This window comes from Leuresthes tenuis, unplaced genomic scaffold (assembly GCF_036924035.1).
Source record: "Leuresthes tenuis unplaced genomic scaffold, fLeuTen1.0.hap1 SCAF_15, whole genome shotgun sequence".
Classification (NCBI taxonomy): domain Eukaryota; kingdom Metazoa; phylum Chordata; class Actinopteri; order Atheriniformes; family Atherinopsidae; genus Leuresthes; species Leuresthes tenuis.
The window spans coordinates 30,816,496-30,836,693 of record NW_027325369.1 but is presented as its reverse complement, the minus strand read 5'-3'; the positions used below and the strand labels follow the sequence as shown (position 1 = coordinate 30,836,693).

Here is a 20,198-nt window from a genome sequence, read left to right as displayed (position 1 = left end):
GGGGGACCAGGCTCCGGGGGACCAGGCTCCGGGGGACCAGGCTCCGGGGGACCAGGCTCCGGGGACCAGGCTCCAGAGACCAGACCCTGGGGCCCAGGCTCCGGGGGCCCAGGCTCCGGTGGCCCAGGCTCCGGTGGCCCAGGCTCCGGTGGCCCAGGCTCCGGTGGCCCAGGCTCTGGGGGCCCAGGCTCTGGGGGCCCAGGCTCCGGGGGCCCAGGCTCCGGGGGCCCAGGCTCTGGGGGCCCAGGCTCTGGGGGCCCAGGCTCTGGGGACCAGGCTTAATCCGTACGTATAGTTAAACACACTAAACAACAAGTGGGAACAATATAATAAAAAGGTAAAGTGTAAAACACAAACAGCATGCTAAAAAGCTCCTTTTACTACACTTTATGCACGTTTCTGTACATTTCTGGACAAGGTAAGTGAATCAAACGTACCTTAAAGAGGGAGTAGTCGCAACCCGACATGAGGTTGCTTGATAACTGGATGTGGTTGTAGAGGCTGAAACAGAGCGTAACGTCATAAAAAGGAACAAAAACGCTGATCGGTGTCTAACTGGGACATTTCCCTCCTTCCGCCTCAGTGAAAGTAACGAAAACAAGACTTTTTATTGCTTCTTACGCCCAGAAATCTTCAACGGTGTCAAATTTAGAGATGAGTCGCAGGTTGGCCTGCCACGTTTTGCTCTTGTCATTCTTGAAGAACCACAGAGACCATCTGTTCAAAACAGGACAAAAAATGAAGTAAAATCCAAAGAAAAGCCATTAAAGTCAGAAAAAGGATGAGGTGTGGGCACCGCTGCATGTTTCTGATGCACACGGCTCCTTCTGGTCCATTTATCTGCGTCACATCAGCTCAACTCTGAAGCCTAAAGATCTCCAGCTGCCTGAAACTTAACAAGCTGAGGAATAATAAAGGAAAACGTGGCTGATATGAAGCTATTTCAGCAGCCGCTGCGTCACAGTCGGCGCCTTCAGAGTCCAAATAGATGCCAAAGAAGGACAGAAGAAGTCATCGGATGCAAATTGAATTCCCTTCAGTTGAACTGAATATGCATGGCAAACTGTCAGGTGTGTGTGAGTGTGTGTGTTTTCCTTTTTAACTTGTTCATCAAACAGGAGAATGCTTCATTATGGGCCATAATCAGAGGCAGCATACAGAGCAGAAAGTGGGCTGAGGCAGGCTTTTAGCCACCTTTGGGCCATCCTCATCATCCTACTTCCACAGAGCTGAGCTGTTAAACCCCGCTGAGCTTTTTAGGATCAAACTTGACTGACTTTGGCTTCTCTAGTCGACCTTGTTGGACATAAATATCCTCGTGGAATTTAAATATACATAAAATATTCAGTCTTTGCTTATCTGTATTCAGCAAAGATGGGAGATGGAAGCTATGCGAGTGCAGATTGTGAGAAAAACAGACCGCCACAGCCCCCCCACTGGATGAGTTGAAGCAGCTGCTCGCGGTACCTCCGGACCTCGGTGTGGTGAAAGGCAGATTCTGTGCTTCCATTTGGGCTTTGTGGCATGTTTTTATGCTGCAGACAGCTCTGAAAACGGCTCAGCCGCCCCTTGTGAACACAGCGCTCATTATTTTTCAGTCAGTGGTTGATTCATGTCTCACTTCTACACGAGCGGCTCCATTTAGGTCCAACATGAGTGTGACACCACCTTTTTTTTTAATTTATCTCAACATCCAATGAGCTTTGGTCCCTTTTGCCCCCTTTAGCAGCACATAAGCCCGTTAGAAGCGATGATGAGCGGCGAGGGAGGAGTACGTCTCTTAAATGGAGGGAAAATCGTTTGCCGGTGAGAGGATGCGAGCCGGGCTTAAAGTTTACTGCGTCAGCCATCTTTGACGAGGTGAATGTGCCTCAGAGGGGAAACGCACAGCATGGAACAAATCATAGTCAGCGACTTTATTCATTTTAGTTTTGCTGCTCAGCATCCGGTCAGCGCATGTTTTGGCCGTTTCAGGAGGGCGGTTCGACCGGGAGCTTGGACACCAGGGCTGGGTATTGTTAAGAATCTCACGATTCGATTCTTTAGGTCTCGATTCAGTATCAATCGATGCCGATTCACCAGTTTGTAGGATCTGTGGAGTTTGCTTTGAATCTGCAGAGTCAGCGCTGGGCTGCAGCAGAACGTCTGCTTGGTGGCTTCGCAGCTTTGTCGTGTTGCTGCAGCATTTCAGAACACCGTACTTTTACTCTTTCCTGTGTTCCAGGTTTACACGGGAACACAGAATTAATCCACACGTCTGCTTTCAGGTTTGAAGGCGCTGGCTTAATGCAGGGTGTTGCTCACAGCGCCCCCCGCTGGCCAGGGGCTTGAATCGATTCAGAAGTTTGCCGAATTGATATTGAATTGCAGGGAAAAGAATCGTGATGCATTTCTGAATCGGTATTTTTTTACCCACCCCTAATGGACACTTGTGCAGATGACAGGCCTCGCTTCGCCATGTCGGCTCCAGAGACGTTTTACTGAGTAAAATCAGTTCTCAGTTCTTTGGTTAGCTTCCCACCGTCCAAAAACATGCATGTTAGGATCACTGGTGTCTCTAAACTGTCCGCAGGACTGAGTGTGGCGCTGTGATGGACTGGTGACCTGTCCAGGGTGTACCCCGCCTCTAGCCCAATGACGGCTGGGATCGTCTCTATGACCACAACCTGTTGACCTCGGAAGCTCCTCCCATCACTTCTCTGTGATTCTCCTGCATAAACCACCACTTTCAGTGAGTTTTAGTGTTTTTATTGTTTGTTCTGCCACCAAAACACGCGTCCGTGTAACTGGACGGACGCTGGACCACCGCGTACGCCGTACCCAGCTGATATGATGTTTAAATGTGTGCAGATTCAGCCTGCTACGCTGTGTTATTGGACGCCATTTTTATTCAGCCATATTTTCTTTGCCTTTAAACATCAACTTCCAGCAAATATTCAGGTTTATTCTCCATGTTTCAGCAGGTGATCCACACAAGGACTCAGGGTGCAACTAATTAAATTCTATTTTGGACAACAACAACCAAGAAAACAATTTAATTCTCATTCAAAGATAAAATTAAATGGTAAAAAAGGTCATATAAGTTGGTTTTCCATCTTAAACTCTCGCCTCACTCCTGAAGAGGTTTGTTAGCTACCAAAAACATGATCTTATCAACTTTCTCAAAGAAGCACCAATCACAGTAAGTTCTGCGGTGCTGATACTGATCACAAGAGGACACTGGTCCCTTGTTCGATCTTTGGACTCGAGACATGTGCCGTGTCAGAAGGAAGCTCCCTACACCTATCATCTCTTTTAGAGAAGCACCTACAAACAACATATGTACAGAAACAGTGTTGAGGGTAAAATAAGTCATGGTTAGCAACACTGGACATGTACAGATGTGGTAACTGTGTTTGTTGCAACACCAAATCATTCAATCGTCCTCATACTGGGAGAGAAATCCTAATAAAGGACTTTATAAACTGTAAATATACCCAAATCACTGTGGTTTAGCACATGTTGGACAAACAGAATCAGAATAATATGGGTAAAGCAGTCAATAATGCAGTCCACCCTGGAACTGAGAGGGTTATAACCTCTTTACTGGCTCCATGGGAGAAGCTTTGAACTTAACATTAGGACACCAAATGGAAATGAATTCAGCCCTGGATGTTTTTAGGATTGAGACCGACTGTTTGTTTGGACGTAGTTTTACTGTGGAGTTGAGCTGAAGGAGATGAGTGGATTATTTAGCTGAAAATGACCTCTTTACGTTTAAAACTTAACACGCTCTGATGAAGACTTCAGCACATTTTCATTGTGAAGTAAGCCAAATAAACAGCTAAAATGTGAGTGTTACATTATTTTTTTTCTTAAATAGCAGAGCCTGACCTGTTCTGAAGTGGATGTTTGATGTAGGCCTCAGGGCTCACAATCTCTTGTCCGGTCTCCTCAGCTCCATCTTCATCAGGAAGGGTAGGACTCGGGTTGGTTTCCTACATGTTGAAGAGCAGAAAACATGCTGCATAAGCAAAGTGAGCAGGTTTCCCATCCAAAGGGAATAAAAGCATCATTTCCCAGTGTCATTGCATATGTTAAGATTAGTTTAACTACTTAGCCAAAGATGCTAACTTTAATAGAGTTACAAATTAATGTAAAATAAATAAAAAAAAGAGCTTACAAAACATCTGTTTAAATCGTAAACAATGCAGTAATCGCATGAGTGAACTGAAAATACAATCCAAGGCCGGAAAAGCTCACAAATGAAAACCTAATATGAACATCTGGAACACATTGCGGTGGGATAAAGCCACTGTTTGGTTAGCTGACTCAAGCTAACGTTAGCCACAAGCCTTTTAAAGTAAGCTAGCTCTGGGAAAACAACTCCAGGGCATTTATTAGTCATTTCAAAGATGGAAGACTGTTCACTGGAGCTACTAAACTGAATTTTCATTCATATAAATCATGTCAAAGTTGAATAATTTGTTGCTTAGCAGAAAGTTCACAGCAACGCGACTTTAAAATAAACAACACGAGTAAACAACACCATGTAAATAACATTTAACCATTTAATTTTAACTCGCACGTGTTGTTTTGGGGGAGGAAAACGTCAAATAAATAAAATCGTCTGTTTAAATGTAAGTCCAGACACTAAAGTAGCAGCTGCAGCATCGCAGAGGTCACTACAGACCAGTCCCGACCAGTTTTGACACCTGGAATTTTTAACTACAAAACCATTACTTCTAAAAGAGAAAAAAAAAGACGAATTATTCCACAAATGCCTCAAACAACCGACATCAACGTCGACAAAGTTCGATTTTCGAAAATGTCCGTTTGCAACCACAAAAGCAACAGAAACGCTGCTAATTTTTTGTAATATTGACATTTAGCTGAAAGTGAACAGCACGTCGGTTAGTTGAAACGTCAGCCCGAAAGTTGGGAGATGTCCACACACAAGCATTCCTCTTTTACGCCAGGGTCGTGGCACAGAAGACACGCTTTAAACTACTAAAACCAGCACGTGCAGTTGTAACAACGGTCGACGACCGTTAAGAGAGCAACGTTTAACATTATACATCAACTTTAAATTAGATTTCACTTCGTAATCAAGCCGAGAAGACGCCCCCACCCCCCCTCATACGTTTTTAAATGTTCTTTACAGAGAGTACTCACCGGTTCGGCGGTCGCCATCTTATAAATCTCTGTTAGGAAAGTTTCCGCTGATTGGATCACACTCCGGAACGTGACGACGCCGCTTCGCACATGCGCTGTGTGCCCCAGTTGGCTGGCTGCTCGTCGGCGACTCCACCCCTCCTGCAGACGAAGGCATGGCGAGCACCGAGGCCAGAAGGGAGTGTGAAACAGAGGGCTGTAGCAAGGACGCCAAACTTCAATGTCCCACATGTATCAAGCTTGGTATTCAAGGCTCCTTTTTCTGTTCGCAGGTACTGTCGCTTTCTCGGCCCTTTCGGTTTAAATGTCAGCTTTAGCGACACACCGGGGCCCTCTGTCACATCACGAGGCTGCTAACTGTCATGCTAGAAATGTGAGCTTCAGTTGCTTGTAAACCGATAATAACCTATTTGGTAAACGTTAACGGTAACTTTTGGTTGTGTAATGTTGTACAGACTTTTAATTATTAAAAAAACACATTCAGTCATTTTTAAAAGACACTATATCTGTAATACAAGGCTAAGGGATAACGTTTAGCTTGCTAACTGTTGGTCGGTTAGCTACAGTGGTATAACTTATCAGATTTTATTATTTTTAAAAAGACCGTGGCGTGAAACTGTTTTGCACACAGGGAAATATTACTCATTTGATTAAATATGTAGTAGAGATGGCAATCCATGCGTTTTGAGGTGTAAAGTGCTGCAGAGTTGCATGTCAGGTTACTTGATGCCACGATGTTGGACCCACATCCTCGTGGTGTTTTCTCCAAAGAACACTCTTAGTTTTGTAAATTGAAAGGTGTGGCTGTTACTTAAAGTTTAGATAAAAGCTTCTCTGTCCTGTTACGAAGTAATGCGAGTCACATCTTTGAGGACATGCCATGAAGTTTCTCCTGTTTTACTTGCAGCGGACACATAACTTGTAAAAATGTCTCTTTTCTGATTAGATCCAATCCAAAACAAAGTACTTTAAGGTGAAAAGCTTTAGAAATAGGCAGGATGTGTGCTGATGCTGCTGCAGTGTCTGAACCCAGAGATCTTTGCTGTGAATGGACAACCTGACCCGGCTCTTTTTGTGTTTGTCTCCTTAGTCAGGTTTAAACAAAGAAAACAAGTAAAACATTCATAGCATCCTGTAAAATAAAAGGTCTACCAGCAACTTGTTTGTAGCTGAAAGAATCACTCAGATTAAATGAATCAAAAAGGTTTGATTAAGGTGTGTATGAGGACAAATTTAGTGGCATCAGTGAGATCTGTTTTGGGGCACAATTTGCACTTTTTTAGTAATTTACTAATTACTCTAATTCATTTACTTCTAATTTTCTCCAGGAATGTTTCAAAGGGAGCTGGGTGTCTCACAAACTGCTGCATAAAAAAGCAAGTAGGTATCACTCAGTCATGTTTTGTGTTGTGCATTTTATGGGAATAAGTCGGCCAGACTTCAGGGTTTAAATGTACAAGCAGAGAAGTATCCACAGATCTGAAGCTGTTAGGAAAGTAAAGGGTCGATGACATCCTTTAACCGGGACCTGACACAGCTGTGCCAGATGCTTTAAAGAGCCTTTGTTTTGGTCTTCTCTTTAGAAGATGACCAGCATCAGAATGAAGCTAAGAACTGTGTGGAGAAGGATATGAACACCGACCCATGGCCAGGTTATCGTTATACTGGAAAACTACGACCTCACTACCCACTGGTAAGTTTAAGTCTTTATATTTATGCATATTTTCTTATTCTGGGTTCATTAAAGGAAAAGAGCACAGTTACACATCTCACTGAATACTTTAAAGCCAGAACAAGCTCCTCCTCGCTGTTGCTGTGTGCTTGTTTTAATGTGTTAAAGCAGAAATAACGTTTGAATACCGTGTGGTAACCTGTGGTAAATCCGCTGTTTAGACTCCGCTGAGGCCTGTGCCGGGAGATATCCAAAGACCGGACTATGCTGATCATCCCAGAGGTAATCGAGTCTATTTCCCACTGTTCATCATCCGTTTGGAAGGCAGCTTTTTAACTCTTCTGTCATTCCTCAGTGGGGGAAATGCACTCTTACCTTTGTTTTCTTCCACGGATCAGCTGTGTTATATTTATTCTACATAATGCTGCAAAAAAACACGCAAAATCTTTCATGTTAAGAAGTATTTACTGTCTTAGTTTGTCATTTGATCAATCTGTCTGTCCAGCTTTGAGCTTCAGAGCTCCACGGAGAGGATTCTGTTCTTTTTATTGCAAAAATGTGTAAAAAGTCAAATCCGGTGCAGTCCAAGTGCATCATTAGCTGTGGTGTGAAACCAGGGTGTGGTGGACTTCTTTTCTTGATACAGGACAGTGACAGCTGAATAATGACCCCCTGGCCACATGTCAACAGGTCTATTTCTGGTGTTGTTGAATTGTGCCCCTCATGTGGTCGTAGCTGCACCAGTGAGCAGTTGAATTTTAATTTGCCGGTGCTTGTTGACATCATGTGACAAATGGTGCACATTATGATATCCCAGACCAGGAGAATGAGCCACCCCAGTGAGCCTGTAACCCGTTGAAGCCCTGTCTGAGTGTGCTACCGTGGTCAGGACAATGCGCTCAGCCACGCATGTGCTTGCTATCAGTTGTGCATGAATACACAGATGGGCTGATGTGTCTTGTGCTGCTGACATTCTGCACGGCCCGTCGGCAACGCTGCGACTTCTGTTCTAACTAAAAATCAGTTAATCAGTGGCGGTTTTAGTCACCAGTTCCGTTTTGATTTGACCATAGTGGAGAAATGTAGGCCAAGGTGCAGCTGTGTTACCCACAGTTAGTGCGTGCACATGAGCCGCGGCGTTACCCGTCTGCTCTGAGTGGTTCGGTTCAGAATTACTGTAAAAATCATCATAAAGTCATGTTAGGCCTTTCGTTTTTATCCATTTGAAGAGATTGTATTGATTGTATTTACAAAGACTCCAGATCTTGCAGGTTCACTTTTTGCAAGAACACAGCCTGATTATTTCCCATCATGCACCTGACGCAGCTTATCAAACGATGAAGTCGATTGATCAGCAGCTTTTAGCCACAGCTGGGTTTTTAAGTGCAGATGAAACATCGTCGAGACACTCGTGCTGTTGCCATAATGCAGTGAGTTGCTCCACTGCGTGTTTTTCTGTCTCATCGCCATGGTTACTCTCAGCCACAGCTTCCCCTGCTTCCTGTTTGGAAGTGACAACGGCGCACGTGTCGGTTGAAAACGCAGAAAGAGTCACTGAACGACACAGTTGGCATAAAACAAGACGAAAGGCCTCCGGTGACGTTAAACATGTTTGTTTTTGTCTAAACTCAAAGATGTTTGTGAGAAATACCGCCTTAAAACAGCCTGGGTTGAGTTTTATGGCCACAGGCCCAGAACTCCTGTGAGATTCTTCCTGATTTCATTCCTACGGCTTTGAAATCGCGTGGTGTGTGGCCAGCTTCAGACAAAGGATGGCACTCCACCGTTTTTGGATCAGTCGGCGAAACGCCCCTAAGAGCGTGGGGCTGAGGCCTTCCTGACAGCAGCCTGTGGACGCTACGAGGGTCCGTTAGCCTCCTCTCATAGACCCCCAGAATAAATCTGGTAACCTGAGCCAGAATGAAGCATCCAGAGTTGGTAATCATGTGAGCACCTTTCCACAGATTACGTTTCTTTTTAAACCTTCACCTGGAATTGATTTGTGCTCCGCGGGCGCCGGATTTATGGCAGGAAAAAGTAAACCTGCTGACAGGTTTGCCGTCACGCTGAGTTTTTCATGAGCGGCCTGCTTATTTCCTATGAATTATCACACATTGTGATAACTCGAAGCTGTCGTCTGGGCGAGTCATTCATCTCGCAGCCATGGCAACCCCTGCATCCTTGTCATCGACTGCATAAATCCATATTCAGGTAGCCATGGTTACGGTCTCCTTTCGCTCTCCTGTGATTCCTATGCAGGGAGTGAAGCTCGGTTGTCGGGGGGGTTAATGTTTCTTAACACGTCTCCGATTCTGAGTTCAAATCAAACCCAAAGCAGCGCTTTTTTTCTTCTTTTTTTTTTAATAATCGATTATTTCCACAAATAAAGCAATAAGAAAGCAAACGATGAAGACACAATGATGACGATCTCACTTTTCTTGACAGGTGAATCAGAGCGTAAGTAAGTTGAATTGATTGTTGCGCTCACACTGTCGGCTCGTTGGGTCCAGAGGAGGGCTGTGTTGCTAGGCAGCAGCTGTTCATCCAGCCATCAGCGGGTAGAGTTAATAAATTATTGCTCAGCGACTTGTTGATGACGCCAGCACTTGTTTGTCTGCATCCTTGTTGAACATAAAGTCGAGACAAGTCGCTTTTTTCCTGTTCTCCACGACACACCTGGTCTGTTCTGCCGAGTCGACAGTGCGAGTGTCATTAGAGCTGCCTCTGCTCCGGTGCTTTAAGCTTGTAGTGTTGTCCCTGCAGGAGCAGCTACTCATAGTACCGTAGCACCGCAAGATGCTTCCGTGTTTCTGATTAAAGCTAGAAAACCGTCAGACCTTCATCTGGACCCCCTGTCAGCTAATGCAGTCTCGTACAGCAGCCCCAGTGTGAGCTCTGTTACTTGTTGACAAGTGAAAAATCTGCTGTGTTAATTATTAAGGGCGTCGTGGGTGGTGGCGGGGAATTAAATTGAGCAGTACATCTATTAAAGGATGTGCCTCGTCAGCATATTTTTTTGTGGTTCGAAGCAAAAAGGATTGAAGACCCAAATGGGAACTTGTTAGTTGGGACAAAGAGAGAATGACACGACTGCACCAGAGCTCTGATGGTCCAAAGGATGAAGGTCCAAAGGGTCCAGGGATGTGCAAAGTCGGTCCTCCAGGGCTGATCAGGTGTGTTTAAGCAGGGAAACGTCTGAAACCTGCAGGACAGCGGCCCTCGGTCACAGACTTTGGACATCCCTGCTCTAAAGTGAAGACTTTGTAGAAGTAGAGACATTTGTTTTAAAGCAGTAGGAGAAGATCTTTGTAGTTAAAGACCATCTTTGGTTACTTAAAGGGGAACTCCGGTATTTTTAATCCGAGACCTTATTTCTGGCATGAAATACGTTCATCTACTCAATGAGATATTTAGATTACTCGCGATCCGTGTATATCCATATAACAGTAAAGAGCAGGGCATAGAAAATACAGCCTCTAAATATCTAAATAAGGCATTATCTGTCTTTATTTCACCAATACTTTAAGAAGAATGAATGAATGAACGTGTGCTATAGCTCTGTTAGCTCATAGCTGCTGTTATGTGGCTACTTGCAGCTATAGGAGAGCTAACGGAGGGATTTCTACACAGGCACTCTACTGGGACCACTTCATCCACACGCCCCCCTGCAGCACAGTTTATTCACTCCGTGCTCTGTGACAGTCGGCTAACTTCACACAGAGTTTGCTGCTGATAGTTTTGTGCAACATGGCAGGATATTTATCAGATTTTGACAATGTGAACGACGACTTTGAGTAAGATGGACGTTCTTACCGGAGTGAATAAACTGTGCTGCAGGGGGGCGTGTGGATGAAGTGGTCCCAGTAGAGTGCCTGTGTAGAAATCCCTCCGTTAGCTCTCCTATAGCTGCAAGTAGCCACATAACAGCAGCTATGAGCTAACAGAGCTATGGCACACGTTCATTCATTCATTCTTCTTAAAGTATTGGTGAAATAAAGACAGATAATGCCTTATTTAGAGGCTGCATCCTCTAAGCCCCGTTCACTCCGTTATATGGATCTAGAGGAATCTAAATATCTTCCAAAGGTAGTGAGTAGATGAACGTATTTCATGCCAGAAATAAGATCGAGGTTTAAAGATACCGGAGTTCCCCTTTAAAGGTGTGAACACCATGGCTGAGTACATCTGCCGTGGAAATGTAGTTCAATTATGACGTCACAACACGTTTTCATGGCACTGAAACAGTTCGTCAGACCAAAACTGGATGTTTGAAAAGCATGTAAACACGTTGGTCCGACTGAAATAACACAGAGTCGGTTCTCTCCTGCTCGTTCACGTTCAACTGGACTCAGACGTGCACGTGCATCAAGTTTAACAAAGTCATGCAAAGGCAGAAGTCGTAGGTGGAGCCACACCAACAACATGAGAAGCTCAGAAGATGCCAAGGGCTAAAAGGGGAAGCTGGAAGGATCTGGGAAGTTAAGGCAACGGGGGTAATCTGAGCCCTCGGGGCCGTGACCCCAGACTGGGAGCCCAGACCGTAGAACGGGGTCCCGCCCACATGGGGACGGCTGAATGCATGAGAAACATGTTGAAAAGACTAATAAGACGACACGTCAACATGCAGCTGCTGCAACCTTTTCCAGCCTGTCGCTCTGCTCTAATAAAATCCTGATTTATAACCGAGAAAATCCCCATTTAAATGGCTTAAAGAGAACGAATTCCGCTGTTACATGGACCGTGATGTCCCACAGATGGAGTTAGAAGGCTTTTACACAGTCCACAGCATCATGGCCGATGCTCTGCTTTGCTTTTAACCAAACGAACAGATTTAAGGGAATTATAACAAAGGAAGAAACGTCTAAATACGTGATATTAAGGAACCAAGATTAGTTTTCAGTGGCCACAAAATGTCTTTAAGGCATTTAAATCCTAACAATGTGTCCCTCCAGATAAAAAAAGTCCCATTTGTGCTGATTTTGAGCATAAAAACAGGATAATTCTCCGGCGTTTTATGTAAATTTACACCTGGGGTGTGATCTGACTGCACATGTGGTCACAGACGGACTGAAGAGCATGAATAAAAAAGGATTTACCTTAAAAGAAGCCAGCAGTGTGGCATTTCTGCTGCAGCTCCAGCCTTTCATGCCACAGAAATCATGTTTTTGTCATCGTAACAAAGAGAATAATGTATGTAGAGTTAAACTTTTATAGCGAGTTCACACAAAGTTTAGATTGTAGATGTGGCTTTCTGGCTTCTGCTGTGTCTTTTTTTCTGTTATTTCTTTAATTTTGTTTCATTTGACCTGTTGAAGCTTCCAGGAATCAGACGCCACTGAAGGTAAACCTTTGATTTCTGGATGTAAATCCAGCTGTGTGACAGTCTGACTGACTGCCAGCAGCTGCTTTCTCAAGGTGTTAGCTGCAGTTAGGAGAGTGTTGGTGCCAGCTGGCTGACCTTGTTTCCTCCCCACAGGGATGTCCGAGTCCGAGCAGTTCTTGAAGGGGACGTCACAGATCAAGATCCTCTCCCCAGAGGACATCGAAGGCATGAGAGTGGTCTGCAAGGTGAGGAAGCCGGCTTCCTCAGCCGTGTTTTTAAATGTCTGATTCCACCTCCGTGTTGACACGTGTGCTTGTTACAGCTGGCTCGGGAAGTCCTGGACATTGGAGCCGCGATGGTGAAAGCGGGCGTTACGACAGAAGAAATCGACCACGCCGTGCATCTGGTACACATGCACACACTGGCAGGGCGAACTGGCTCTGAAATGACACGGTTTGGGTTCATGTGGTGCAACTGCGGTTGTGTTAGGATGCGAAAGTGCAAGAGGTCTGATGGGGAAACCAAGATAACTTTGAGCAGGCTCACAGACTCTAAACTCCTCGAGTTGAGCTGTAATAGAGCATCTGGAGGAAAAAGCACCACCTGCAGGAGCATCTGCTGCCGCTGCAGCAGCTCCTGAGGCTGCGCCCCCCTAAAAGGGTCAGAGCCCCTTCAGCTGCAGAGGGCAGCAGCTGCTTTGTGCTATTCTTCTTTAAGTTGGACCTGTCTGTACGGCTTTAGAGCTGAAAGATCCTTCATAATGAATGAAGCCGCTCACACAAAGGTGGAAGCGAGAGGTTTAACAGTGATATCCTGCAGTTGATGAGTTTGCCTCAGCTGTACGTTATATTTAGGTCTAATGGCTACATTTAAGCAAATAAGTAGCAAACTCTGTGTGAAGTTAGCCGACTGTCACAGAGCACGGAGTGAATAAACTGTGCTGCAGGGGGGCGTGTGGATGAAGTGGTCCCAGTAGAGTGCCTGTGTAGAAATCCCTCCGTTAGCTCTCCTATAGCTGCAAGTAGCCACATAACAGCAGCTATGAGCTAACAGAGCTATGAGCTAACAGCAGCTATGAGCTAACAGCAGCTATGAGCTAACAGAGCTATGAGCTAACAGAGCTATAGCACACGTTCATTCATTCATTCTTCTTAAAGTATTGGTGAAATAAAGGCAGATAATGCCTTATTTAGATATTTAGAGGCTGTGGTTCCTATGCCCTGCTCTTTCCTGTTATATGGATATACACAGATCTCGAGTAATCTAAATATCTCGGTGAGTAGATAAACGTATTTCATGCCAGAAATAAGGTCTCGGTTTAAAGATACCGGACTTCCCCTTTAAGTTGGACCTGTCGGTTTGGCTTTAGAGCTGAAAGATCCTTCATAATGAATGAAGCCGCTCACACAAAGCTGGAAGCGAGAGGTTTAACAGTGATATCCTGCAGTTGATGAGTTTGCCTCAGCTGTACGTTATATTTAGGTCTAATGACTACATTTAACTCTCTAAAATAAGATGGTTTCCATGGGAAAAACAACTTAATACCTGTTATTGTGAGCCCAGCTGTTGGGCCTCGCTGAGCTTCCATCACTTATGCTGATTTATCTGATAAATGTTATAAGTTTGAGCTGCTACATGGAAACAAACCTCCTGCTGTGAAGCTACATTTGCATAATATCCCACCTTCAGTGGAGGCGTCCAATCACACGTGACCTTCTGATGTTTGTGGAACTCACAGCTCGGGCTGCGCTGCTGTACAGCCTCTCACACCCAGACATCCAAACACAGCGGCACTCAGTTTGAGACCTAAAACGAGGCTGAAAGAGATTTTATTCTGACTCTGGGAAGATAAAATGGCGTCGTGTGCCTCCACCTTAAGGCCCACGCCGCGCCCGTCGGGCGGATGTATGAGGGAACAGCATCGTTACTGTGTTTGTTTCAGTTTGTTGCCTCGCTGCTGTCTATAACCTGTTCTATAACCTCTATAATCTGTCTGTTCAGGCCTGCACCGCGAGGAACTGCTACCCCTCCCCTCTCAACTACTACAACTTCCCCAAATCCTGCTGCACGTCCGTCAACGAAGTCATCTGCCACGGGATCCCGGACAGAAGACCACTGCAAGAAGGAGACATCCTCAACGGTGTGCTGATGTCACGCAGCCTCTCATGTGTGGGATTTAGCTCCCGGACCATCGTTTGCATGTGAAAGCAGGTCCAGGGAAGGGTTCGGCTCACTTTAGGATGTGGAGCGATGTGTTTGACCCTCTCCCCTGTCGTGAGGAATGGCTGGAGCAGCATCTCGATGAGGTGTCAGCAGGAGTTGGGCCAGTTTTAGCCTCTTTATGAGTGTTTCTGCTCAGGCGGTGTCTTCCATCCCACACTCCCCTCAGAGTGTCTGATGGAGCACTTTCCAGCATCTCGTCTCTCGCTGCGTCCTCCGACCCGACGAATTCTTTCATTAACCTTCTCCGGTGGGGCTTTGCCCCTCCCACCTCCGCACCGTATTTCCCTTAAGTGCTAAAAGTCCCAGTTTGCCTCATTTTAAAGGACATTTTGTTTGCAAACGGCCACCCCTGAACACAATTGACTTTCATTTTCCCTCGTTTACACAGTGGACATTACCGTCTACCACAACGGTTTCCATGGCGACCTCAACGAAACCTTCTACGTCGGAGAGGTGGATGAAGGAGCAAAGAAGCTGGTTCAGACCACGTATGAATGCCTTATGCAAGCCATCGACTCCGGTAGGTACTCCACGCTTTTCTCTTTAATTTCTCTGGCTTCACACACCTTTCTGATGGTTCTCCTGCCGTCGGTGGGAGTTTATCTGGCTGATGTGGGACAGAAATGACTCTGCAGCTGTGGGATGCTACAACCCATGATGCCTTTTACTCAGTCGGGTGATTCTCACGAAACTGTCCTAACCTTTGCCCAAAATGATAACACTGCTAGTTAAAGGGTATAACCCCAACCATTTTTTCTATTTATATGTATATTAAATTATTCGGGATGTATTGTGATAATTTTGGGTTTAAGATAAAGAAATAAAAGCCTGGACACGTTACGGTAATGAACTTTTAAGGTTGAAATGTTGTCATAAAATATAGAGTAATCCATCAAATGCAATGACAACAGTAGTCCTACAATTAGTACATACCATAGTTTTATATATAATACAAAAGTTTGATTGTTTTAGTAGTTTAGTCGATCAAATCCTTACAGACACGTCAAAATGCAATTTCCTGAGAATCACCCAGTCGCTCCACCAGGGAGCAATAAAGACAGGAGCCAGCTACGTCTGGAAGTATTTGGAGGAGTTTAAATCAGAATCTGTGGCTGAAATGAACTGATTTAGCCTGAAATGGCTCCCGGTCACAGATCGCCCATCCAACGGTTGCACTGCGACGTCCCTTTAAGGCCTGAGGGTTGCACCCTTTCTTGGATGTTTCCATGGTTTCCAGTGCACTCACTGCCTGGAAAAGTTCTCCAGGAAATCCATTTTATTTAGGGTTAAAAACAGAATTTACCTCTTTTATCTCTGACCTGACGCTCGTGGTAAAAGTATCTAAATCCTTCTGGTTTCAGAGGGAGGTTTTGATTGGTCTAAATTGGTTGAAGTGAAGTCTGTTTGTAGATCTATTGTCATGCAAACTTTAGGTCATAGTCATTAGTCATAGTCATAGTCATTTATGAACTGGGAAATGGCCTGTTTATTATTTTTTAGCTGACGTCTTTAAACAGCCCAGAAATACCAGATTTTATCATATTTTTGTCTGACAGCTGAGGAGCAACAACTGCTGTGGAAGTAACAATTCAGTCCAGTTTGATCTAAATGGCCCCAAATCACAGAAAATGTCATCTAAAGGCCCTTTAAAGGCCTCCAGCAGCAGAACTATGGGATGTTTCAGGCTCACCTGAGCCATCCCTAACTATAAGCTTTATCAGAAAGGAAAGTTTCAGCCTGATCTTAAAGGTAGAGAGGGTGTCTGCTTCCTGAAGCCAAACTGGCAGCTGGTTCCACAGAGAGGGGCCTGATAACTGAAGGCTCTGCCTCCCATTCTGCTTTTAGGGGCCTGATAACTGAAGGCTCTGCCTCCCATTCTGCTTTTAGGGGCCTGATAACTGAAGGCTCTGCCTCCCATTCTGCTTTTAGGGGCCTGATAACGGAAGGCTCTGCCTCCCATTCTGCTTTTAGGGGCCTGATAACTGAAGGCTCTGCCTCCCATTCTGCTTTTAGGGGCCTGATAACTGAAGGCTCTGCCTCCCATTCTGCTTTTAGGGGCCTGATAACTGAAGGCTCTGCCTCTCATTCTGCTTTTAGGGGCCTGATAACTGAAGGCTCTGCCTCCCATTCTGCTTTTAGGGGCCTGATAACTGAAGGCTCTGCCTCCCATTCTGCTTTTAGGGGCCTGATAACTGAAGGCTCTGCCTCCCGTTCTGCTTTTAGGGGCCTGATAACTGAAGGCTCTGCCTCCCGTTCTGCTTTTAGGGGCCTGATAACTGAAGGCTCTGCCTCCCATTCTGCTTTTAGGGGCCTGATAACGGAAGGCTCTGCCTCCCATTCTGCTTTTAGGGGCCTGATAACGGAAGGCTCTGCCTCCCATTCTGCTTTTAGGGGCCTGATAACTGAAGGCTCTGCCTCCCATTCTGCTTTTAGGGGCCTGATAACTGAAGGCTCTGCCTCCCATTCTGCTTTTAGGGGCCTGATAACTGAAGGCTCTGCCTCCCATTCTGCTTTTAGGGGCCTGATAACTGAAGGCTCTGCCTCCCATTCTGCTTTTAGAAACTCTGGGAACCACAAGGAAACCTGCAGCCTGAGAGCAAAGTGCTCTGTTGGGGAAATATCCAACTGTGAGATCTTTAAGATGTGATGGAGCTCGGTCATTAAGAGCTTTATATGTGAGGAGAAGAATCTTAAATTCTATTCTGAATTTAACGGAGCCAATGAAGAGAAGCTAAAACTGGAGAAACATGATCTCTGCTGTTAGATCTCATCAGAACTCTGGCTGCAGGGTTTTGGATCAGCTGGAGGCTTTTCAGACAATCTGTGGGACGGCCCAAAAATATTACAGGAGTAACAGATGCATGGAGCAGTGTTTCTGCATCAGTCTGAGGCAGGATGGTCCTGATTTTAACAGGATCACAGACAGAAGCTCAAATCTTTCATGTCAGGAACTTATCGAAGCCTCCTGTTTGCTCCGCAGTGAAGCCCGGCGTTCGCTACAGAGAGCTGGGGAACATCATCCAGAAGCACGCCCAGGCCAACGGCTTCTCCGTGGTGCGAAGCTACTGTGGCCACGGCATCCACAGACTTTTCCACACCGCTCCCAACGTGCCACATTATGCCAGTGAGTAGCCGGTCCGCCGCCGCCGCCGCCGCTGAGTCTGTTCCCGCTCAGTGACCTCTGCTCCCTCTGATTTCACAGAAAACAAAGCAGTAGGAGTCATGAAGCCGGGCCACGTGTTCACCATCGAGCCCATGATATGTGAAGGTTTGTTGGTTTCCATGGCGATGCCACGGCAGACGAAAGCCTGTGTTTTCAGCTCTGTTTTTTAATCCTTTAAGAGTTGTGCTCCAAAAGAAAAACTGTGAGCGTTTGTCGGGCTTGTTTGACGCCACAGCCAAAGACGGTGTGTTTTGTGTCGTGTCTCAGGCGGCTGGCAGGACGAGACGTGGCCCGATGGCTGGACGGCGGTGACCAGAGACGGGAAGCGCTCGGCTCAGTTCGAACACACCCTGCTGGTGACGGAGACCGGCTGCGAGATCCTCACCCGCCGCCTGGAGGACAACGGACGCGCTCACTTCCTGAGCCAGATGTAGGCGGGACCCAGGACTGGACTTTGGCACCCAAACACACTCACATCACGTTTAAAATCCTGAGGCACCGCCCCCGGAGCGCAGTGTGACTGCGGCTCTCAGGGCCTCTGAATTTAATGTTGGTTCCTCAAATTAAATGGAAGTACTTGAATGTGTCTTAATTCAAATGTGGATTGCTTTATTAGTGAGATCTGTATCCTCTGGAGGAAATAGTAAAGTATTTATGAGAAGTGGTTTTACTTTGTGGCCTGGTTGCATCTCGGGGCTCTAACCGGCCGTTTGTGGCGTGGAGCTCAGGGCGACCTCAGCCGGCGTCGCTTCCTTTCCGTCAGCCTCTGCTCCCGTAATCCCACGTCAGAGACGGACGGAAAAGAATCTGCAGACGCAGGTGGGCTCCGGGAAGAGATTCGCAGCTTGGGGTTTGCACCTCGGGCCGCCGTGTTGGACGTCCTCAGGGCTGATGGAACGGAAGCAGAAATCGGACGCTTTGAAGCTCGTTTGCTCTCTCTGGCCAAAAAGAAATCGATCAAAGCCGCTCTCGGATGCATCTGCGAAGCGGGAAAAACTGCAAATATGTGCTCCCCTTTGAATTTTACCGGCTGAAACGTAGAAGTTAGACAGAAACAAAGTGACGGTTTATTATCACGCATCAGAGGCGCGTTTCCTGCAGGCAGCTTCGGTTACATCCTGTTGCACTGAGCAAACATCGGCTTCTGCCTCCTTTAAGCCGCTCGTATTTACCTGCTGAGGTTTCCAGGGCAACCTGTAAACCAGCTGTGACGCCCTGACTGCTTATGTTCGAGCTCAGCTGTCGCGCACATCTGTTACGGTTGCTAAGAGACGGGATGGAGACGAACGATGGCGAAGTGCGGCGCTTTTTAAGTCCTCGCTCGCGTTTCCAGAAGCCCTGATGTAGCAAAATGAAAGTCTTGGCATGTGAGTCTGTGAGCTGCGACACGCTGGCTGTGAAATCCGACGTCATCTCCCTTATTCTGCGGTCATCACTTCATTTGACGCTGGGATTCTGGTTATTTCTACATTTTCAGAGGACTCCGGTGACCAGTTTCTCTGCCATCTTTGTACTTCTTCTCATGGAGTAATAAATGACTCTTCTGTTGCTCTGTGTGCCTGAGTTTGTCCTTGAATCTTAATCCAGAAGCGTGGCTAAATGAGCCAACCTTCTGTTCATGAAAATAACTTTATTAACTCAGTGATGGTCGAGGCAAACATTGAGATTTGATTATGATGCCATTTTCACCCTTTGCCCGATATGACGGCCTTGAACTACCCCTCATTTCTTCTGCCAGACACTTTCTAATAGCCTTCTTGAGCAATAGTTCTCCAGACTGAAGGCCTTTCAGTTTATCTTTGGACATCGGCTGCTTTTTCACAAATTTTCAGAGGAATGTAACAGACAACTTTAAACTGGATCTTTAGGCACTTTGTCACAAAGACACATCATTTGTTCCCATTTCTTTAGTTGCATCTATGAAAAACAGCAAAGAAAACACAGTTTGACAGACAGAAAATAGGATTTCTGCAGCAACAAGGTGATTCCCAAAGAGCTATTAGCTGAAAACTTGGCATATCTCAGCATGGTGTGCAGTGTGTCCTTAAAACATTTGAGGAAACTGGACAAGTGGAGGACAAAAGAAGAAGTGTCAGGCCTAAAAAACTATCTCCAGCAGATGAACAGGATCTGAAAGTGATGTCCTTAAGAAAGAGGAAAAAATCCAGCTGTGACCTGACAGGACCTGAGAGATGCATCTGGACCTTCAGCTGATCCATCTACTGTTGGCCCAAGCCTCATCAGAAATGGTCTCCATGGAAGGGTGGCTGTCAAGAAGCCGTTCTTAAGGAAGGGAAACAGGGAGAAAAGGCTGAGCTGTGCCAAATGACACAAGAAGTGGACTGAAAATCAGTGGCAACAGGTCTTATGGAGGGATGAATCCTCCCCAGAGCCCGGACCTCAACATTATTGAAGCAGTGTGGGATCATCTGACAGAGAACGGAACAAAAGGCAGCCCACATCCAAAGAAGAGCTTTGGGATGTCCTTCAAGAAGCCTGGAGAACTATTCCTGAAGACTCCTTAAAGAAATGACAGAAAGCTGGTCTCAGAGGGTTCAGGCTGTGTTGGAGAATAAAGGAGCTCAGACCAGATATTCACTTTAAAGCTGCTGAGAACTGATAAAAACTCTGTTTCTGCCTCAGATTCTTTAATAATAAGATCA

General features: G+C 45.9%; 1 protein-coding gene across 1 annotated transcript; it reads left to right on the top strand.

Annotated features, from left to right (window-relative positions):
• The first annotated feature begins 5,263 nt into the window (after positions 1 to 5,263).
• Positions 5,264 to 19,083, top strand: metap1 (methionyl aminopeptidase 1). The gene is made up of 11 exons (XM_072364962.1): positions 5,264 to 5,426; positions 6,483 to 6,534; positions 6,738 to 6,847; positions 7,048 to 7,108; positions 12,303 to 12,394; positions 12,472 to 12,555; positions 14,151 to 14,289; positions 14,761 to 14,892; positions 17,353 to 17,496; positions 17,575 to 17,640; positions 17,803 to 19,083. Exons 1-11 carry the CDS (start codon positions 5,310 to 5,312, stop codon positions 17,967 to 17,969), a joined length of 1,164 nt encoding a protein of 387 aa, XP_072221063.1. The 5' UTR covers positions 5,264 to 5,309; the 3' UTR covers positions 17,970 to 19,083.
• Positions 19,084 to 20,198: the final 1,115 nt, after the last annotated feature.

Coding starts and splice junctions, on each gene's coding strand:
- metap1 (XM_072364962.1), top strand. CDS start 5,310: ATGGCGAGCACCGAGGCCAGAAGGGAGTGTGAAACAGAGGGCTGTAGC. Junction 6,535..6,737: donor ACTGCTGCATAAAAAAGCAA/GTAGGTATCACT, acceptor TCTTCTCTTTAG/AAGATGACCAGCATCAGAAT. Junction 17,497..17,574: donor CAACGTGCCACATTATGCCA/GTGAGTAGCCGG, acceptor CTGATTTCACAG/AAAACAAAGCAGTAGGAGTC.